The 7,152-nt window shown below is 35.3% G+C and overlaps 1 protein-coding gene across 1 annotated transcript; it reads right to left on the bottom strand.

The window, feature by feature from the left end:
• Positions 1-1,082: 1,082 nt before the first annotated feature.
• LOC135212953 (oocyte zinc finger protein XlCOF6-like) lies at positions 1,083-7,152 on the bottom strand. The gene is made up of 3 exons (XM_064246710.1): positions 7,034-7,152; positions 4,685-4,756; positions 1,083-4,301 (listed from the first exon to the last, which is right to left on the bottom strand). Exon 3 carries the CDS (start codon positions 3,565-3,567, stop codon positions 1,507-1,509), a length of 2,061 nt encoding a protein of 686 aa, XP_064102780.1. The 5' UTR covers positions 3,568-4,301; positions 4,685-4,756; positions 7,034-7,152; the 3' UTR covers positions 1,083-1,506.

Raw genomic sequence — 7,152 nt, 5'->3', positions numbered from 1 at the left:
AGGTGATATCTCTGTCCCCGTAAGCATATAACAATGACTTTCATATCCAGATCATTATTACAATTAAGTAACTAAACTGGCAATTTTACAATAATAAAGTTTTCTGAGTAGCCACTAGTTATGTTAACTCAGCATTGGCTAATTACAGCATGAAAAACCAACTAAGATGCCATTTAATCTTTCTCTCTCCAAAAATCTAATTATTGGTCTTGGTACCTTGTCCAATGTTATACCACAATCCACGAGTATGTAGCTGGAATACAAAAATTTAGACCAAGGGATGGGACCTAATAAGTCATTCAGCACTGAAAATAATGATGAAACTATTAATAGTAGAGGGTGGAAAGTGAGATGGAAGAAAGAGAATATGAACAAAGGTACATTACAAAGAATAAAAGAGGTTGCAGGTAGGGGCTGAAGGGGTGCTTCAAAGAACCTTATGTAGAGCCTGCAGTCACACATACATTTGTTTGTATGGTGTTTTTACGTTGCATGGCACATGTACGTAGTACAGTGCAATCTCTTTCTCTTTGTATGATACTTCCCCCATAGTAGTTACATTATAAAAAAAATTCATGTTTCTCTTCCTCCAAACTTTTTCAATGCTCTCATTGAATATTTCAAGCCATATTGTTCCATAATTACCACATTACTATAGGGATCTTTTACTTTGGGTCTCATTTATCCCTTTGTCAGATTTGCTCATTGTATAGTATATACTATTCCTTATAAAATTGACCAAAACTAAATTGATGTTATTTGTGAAAATGTCAAAATCCAAGAGGAAAAAACTGAAAATTGCAGGGATAACTTAAATAATGTTCTTCAGTTATTGTTCAAGCACTCAGAAAAAAAGTCTGGGTTATTCCACCTTCATGATCATTTTCATTTACTGATTTAGTTAAATAAGAATACAGTTTTCATCCGTTATTAAAAAGCCAACTTCATGAATCTTTCGGCATCTTCTGAAACCTAGAAGTAAGGAAACTTTAAATGCTGTTACAAAGAATTTAAAAAAAAATTAAATTCATGAAATAAAAGGAACAGTGTGTAGCAAAAATATATTTTATTTTTATATAAAATTCCAAAGAACTTCAGATCCCCACATTATAGAAAATGGCTACGCACATAACTACTGTTACAAGTATTACAAGTACTCAGTACTAAAGACACAAGCTCCTACAGAGTACATTTCTATTGAATTTTTCATACATATTTCATCACCAAACCCATAACCTATTAAAATTCTCAATTATAACAGTGTTTTCAAGTCACTTGGCATTAACAATTCTCATGGATATTTGGCTTCTCAATGAAGCACAACATATGATTATCATTATCTTTTATTCACACAATATACAGCTGTATCCCTTGTTTTGTGATAAGGATCAGCAAATCCTCCAATAAAATTTTTGGATTGCTAACCCTAAAATCTAAAAAAATCAACTTCTTTTTCTTCATAAAGAAGTGTCATCCAGACAAAAAGGTTAACAGCAATTACAATCCTCACGAAAAATTATCTCCTGGATCATCCACTTCTTCTTTGATAAAAATCTGATCAAATTCACGGACTTGACCCTCTGGTTCTTTGGCAACAACTGGGGCAGGGTCTTTTATCACTGAGTCACTGACAACTAGATGTGTCTCAACAAAACTACTTGCCATCCCTGGCATTAAGTGTGTTCTTTCACCAGATTTACCCTGCAACGCCACATCAACGTTCAAGTCTTTACTTCTTGCAAAACCCTCTTCCACTTCACTACCAATGAAAGTTTTTTCTGAAGAGTGACTACATTTCTTATGAGCCCTTAAACTTCCTTCATCATTATAATTTAAGCCACACTCTTCACACGTATATAATTTTGTTCCAGTGTGGCTCTTCATGTGTTCGTCAAGACTGCTTTCACTGTACAGAATCTGCCCGCACTCAAAACAAGGATACAGATGTTGACCTGAGTGAGACTTCAAGTGGATCTTGAGAGTCGCCCTGTCTCTGAAGTCCTTGCCGCAGACAACACACAAGAAGGGTTGTTCGCCCGTATGTTTCATCCTGTGTCTTGTAAGATGTCCCTTTTGAGTAAAACTGAGCCCACAAAAGGCACAGGAGAAAGGACGCTCCCCTGTGTGTATCCTTATGTGTTTATAAAGAGTTCCTTGCTGGGTGAACCTTTTATTACATATACTACAACTATATGGTCTTTCTCCGGTGTGTTTTCTCATATGCTGCTTCAAGTGATCTTTAACAGTGAAACTCTTCCCACAGACATTGCATTGGAAAGGCCTTTCCCCCATATGGTTTCTCATGTGCAAATTAAGGTTATCTTTCTTCATAAAATTCTTGCCACACATGTCACAAGAAAATGCTCTTTCCCTTGTGTGCACTCTCACATGGTTACTATAACTATCCTTATGAATGAACTTCTTTCCACATATTTCACAAGTAAATGGATCATCCATTGTATGTATCTTCGTATGTTTATCGAGGCTTACTTTGTGTATAAACCTCATACCACACACATTACAAGCAAACGGTCGTTCTCCAGAGTGTATCCTTGCATGCTTATCAAGGTTTGCCTTCCGAAGAAAGTTCTTCCCACATAACTCGCACGTAAATGGTTTGTCTCCTGAGTGAATTAATTTATGACTTGCAAGGTGTCCTGCCTGAATGAAACTCTTTCCACAGAGCTCACAAAAGAATGGCCTCTCCCCTGTGTGTATTCTTTTATGTTGGTTTAGTGCACCCTTTTTGTAAAAAGTCTTACCACATATAGAACAAGAAAAAGGGCGTTCCCCTGTGTGTATTATCATATGCTCCTCAACACCTTCTTTGTAAACAAAATCCTTCCCACAAACACTACAAACAAATGGTCGTTCACCCGTATGTATTTTCTTGTGTTTGTTAAGGTTACTCTTTTTAACAAAACTCTTGCCGCAAACATCACAGGTTAAGGATTCATCTGTGCCTTTGGCAGCACGAGGCCCAGAGTCACCTTTTTCTGATGACCTCGCTCCTTTCTTACGGACAGGAGGAGGTGTTGCGGGAGAATTCTCCCTAATAATCATCCTCAGTTTTTCTGACAGTCTCACTCCGGTTGCCTTTGAAGAAGAGGTAGATGGCTGGTCTTCTCTACCACTTACCATGCTGTTTTCGAAAGAACTTATCCCATTTTCTGGCTTCTCAGAATTCTCTTTTTCAACAGATGACGATGAGGTAGTTGGTGCGTTGTCTCTAAGGTCTGCTGTACATTTTTCAAAGTTTAATTTACCCTCAGTCCTATGAGATTCAACCAATGATGGGGAGGTTTCAAAACGTTTCTTCGTCATATCCAATGCAGCAGAAAAATTGTTACTAATGCCTTCATCATAAGGACAGCGTTTCAAATCCTGTCCTTTATGACCTTTTAAAGAGTTTTTCAAAATGCTGACTTTACTTTTTGTGTCTATTTTCCCATCTACATCAGCTCTCCCTGATAAACTTGTCCCTCTGTCATATGACAATAAATGGCAAGGAGATTTCTCTCCAATATCTTCTTCCTCTACTTTTATATAAACATTTTCAACATTCATCGTCACTCCTAGCTAAATGCCTACTTTTACAACCAACGACTTTCTCAAAGTTTTCCTATACATAAAAGTACAGGTATTCTCATAATGTCCTCATCTTTCTGAAGCAATGCTATCAAGCCCCTATTTCTTATGTACACTTCAAAGTTATTAACTAATGTAACATTGTGCAAAAACTAGCCCTATCAGACAAGCAGAAATTTACATTTAACCAATGCCACATATTTTTCTTCACCTCTTTCTGACTACATAGAACAGTCAACAAAACCAACAGAGTATATATCCAATCAAAATGTGCTTTAAGCTTAGTTTTCTAAATGCATCTATGAAACTTAACATAAAATGACATCCAAACTACATTATATAAGATGCATAATAATAATATTAATTCCTACTTCATATACAATCTTTCGTTATGTCCTGTAAGAGAGTCTTCTTTGCAAATCTTGACGTTAAAATGGTCTTCTTTCTAAAACAGTACTGTACAATATTTATCAACTGAAGTGAAGGCAGTAAAATTAAATGATCTAAATAGCTTAACTCATCATTCACTTAGCAATCATTAATGAAACTGGCATCATAGTACTTGGCCATTGTTTTTTCACCCGCATAAAAGGTTATATACCACCCTTCACAATTCTTGATATACTATCAGGAGCATGGTACCACTGAGAAACTTTGAAGTTAAGGTTCGTTGGGCAAAATTGCCAATTTCTAGGCTCCAAATCAGCTGAAATCTGAAAGAGAATTGTTGAAATTTCAGATATTGGTATCCTAATTTTTTGTAAAGTACTACAGTACAAAATAGCTAGTATGATATGCTCTTAATTATACATATGATGGGTGGGTTACAAAATGGTCATGCATCCTAAATATTTCTAGTACTTAAACAATTTTCCTTGCAATGCTCTGTAAAAAAACGAATGGCTTTTCTTAAAACATTTAGCATTAAACTGTTGCAAACACAGCACTTATCATATGCATACTATGTAGAGAAGGATGCAAATTTTCTACCACCTGAACTAATAATTTATTTAATGGCATTTGCCTTTAGGTCCTCATGAGATAAAATGGATCCTTACACACTACTTTGTAAACTACCAACAGCATATTACTGTACCTTGTCAGAAACGTCAAACTGCAGTAAGGCTGTGCAAAAATGCCACTTCTATTCCTTCAAATCATTTGGAATCTGAAAAAAAAAAATTGTTAAAACTTCAGCTTTTGTCAACTATTGTAGTTTTTCATATCTACTCTTTCTTAACTACATATGTGCTGGATAAGTTAAAAAGTAATTATGCCTACCAACCTGGTGATTTTTAGGCCCCTTTCTTAACCATCCTGGCCATATCTCAAGTTGGGCAGGTACTTTTATCTACATCATTCCTATTATGACAAAACAGACTGCAAACACACACCTACACACATGCTTTACAATGGACACTCATCAATATACTTCTTGCAGTCTAAATCAGGACTGCAGACCATGTTTGTTCAAAATATGCAAAAACTGCTTTGTTCCACAGTTATACGGGCACAAAAAAGTGATCACATGCTCATTAAATTCCTTCTCATCCTTGTTGTTCAAGCTAAATATTTCTGAGCAACATCATCAGCAATAGCCAAACATGTTCAATGAACACGGCACAGTTATAGGTGGAAAATATGTCAATGATAACTGGGACAACGTCTGGGTGAAACTGCTGAATACTTTTGTCATCCGATTCCTGCCAGTCGCCGACTGGAATATTTACTGCTTTTTGTTGATGTGTACGATATTATTATTATTGTTAAAAAATATCCACAATTATAAATTAAACTGTGAATTTCTTAACATTATTATTATTATTATTATTATTATTATTCAATAGATAAAACCTATTCATATGGAACAAATCCACAAGGGCTATTAACTTTTATTTCAAGCTTCCCAAGAATGTGGTGTTTATTATGAAGAATTAAGAGGAAGTAAAGTGACATACTGAAAGATGAGATTCCGCTCGTAAAAAAGTAATAATTGCGTAAAAAAATTATTAAAATGCAAGAAGAATAGTGTCAGGGTAGTAACGCAATGCATTTCCGTTTGAAAGTACGAATTTCACAATGGCACGACATCCTCTGGGATGCTGTTCCGCATTATAACTAGAGTGCAGCGCTAGACTACCGTTTTACCAATGTCTGCGTAATTCACCTTGCTACCAAACTTCGACAACCGTTTTCAACTCAAGTTGGGTAATACACCTCCTTATAAGAAATTGGACTGTATTTATGTAAGAATAAATGGTATTTATGTAAGAATAAATGGTATTTATGTAAGAACAAATGGTATTTTATGTAAGAATAAATGGTATTTATGTAAGAATAAATGGTATTTTATGTAAGAATAAATGGTATTTATGTAAGACTACTGTATTTATGTAAGGAATAAATAAATGGTAATTTTAAAGGAAGCAATAAAAGGTATTTAATTGTAAATAAATGAAGTAAATTTTAAAATGGTAAGAATAAATGGTATTTATGTATGAATAAACGAATAACCACTGCCAAACCAAGGTGCAGGATGGGTGACGTTGAATTCATTGCTAGGTTAACAATAGGTAGGTTAATTTAGGCTATTGCTACCTAGTCTATAATAAACCTAGGGTAAAAAACCGCATGGTACAGGGGTGGACCATGTACGATCAATGTGTACAACCCCAAGAAAAGTACATTATAACGCGTCCTGACACCGGAGTAGAGGTCTTTAGCTCCGTTTCTCACCAACAACAAGTCGCGTCTGATGCCCATCTCCGATGTCAGGACGTGTTATAATGTACTTTTTTGGGGGTTGTACACATTGATCGTACATGGTCCACCCCTGTACCATGCGGTCTTTTACCCTATATAAAATTATTAGAACACATATATAATAAATGTTATGAACATTATACCAATGGGTAAAAATTATTAAACAATAGGCCTTGAGTATATCATTAACCGTCTGTAGGCTATTGACGTAGGCCTACAGAATTTGTCTTGGGCATATAGGTACCTAGTATGCCCCAATTAGCCTAAGGTATATGCCTATACATCAGTAATCATATTAACAGACATTATAAATTGTATATCTGCAATTTACATAGAGTAAAATTGTAGTTAAGGTAGGCCTAAGCACGAAAATAAATCGGCCTCTTACGGCAATTCACGGCAACACACCATATGCCGCTTAGGCCTACAAGGGTCAATGGATTTATAAAGATATTAAAGTAATTTACGGCAAATAACGAGGACCTCCTAAAGATTAAGATCAAAATCCTAATTCTAAATTTGTCAATGAAAAGTCTTGACTATCTTCGGAGCCGGTAGGCCTACGGGATTTTTTTTTTCTTTCTTTCTTTTTTTAATTTTAAGGTCAAAGGTTCGAGGTCAAGACGCTTTTGAAAATCATGGAAAAAAAAATGATAAAATGACGAAATCACACGAAAATCACCATTTGATTAAGTCCTGCGGCGAATTTCACTTTTAAAAACTAAGAAATCTTGAAAATCGTGAAAGTCAGATCACTGGTTTGTTGACGTTTTGTGGGCAATCGATGGAACCATAGATATC

The sequence above is a fragment of the Macrobrachium nipponense genome, chromosome 42 (genome assembly GCF_015104395.2).
Source record: "Macrobrachium nipponense isolate FS-2020 chromosome 42, ASM1510439v2, whole genome shotgun sequence".
NCBI classification, from domain to species: Eukaryota; Metazoa; Arthropoda; class Malacostraca; order Decapoda; family Palaemonidae; genus Macrobrachium; species Macrobrachium nipponense.
Note: the sequence above shows the minus strand (reverse complement) of the source record. Positions and strands in the feature narration are given on the sequence as shown.

What these genes read in the sequence shown, in the direction of transcription:
- LOC135212953 (XM_064246710.1), bottom strand. Translation starts at nt 3,567, where the DNA reads ATGAATGTTGAAAATGTTTATATAAAAGTAGAGGAAGAAGATATTGGA.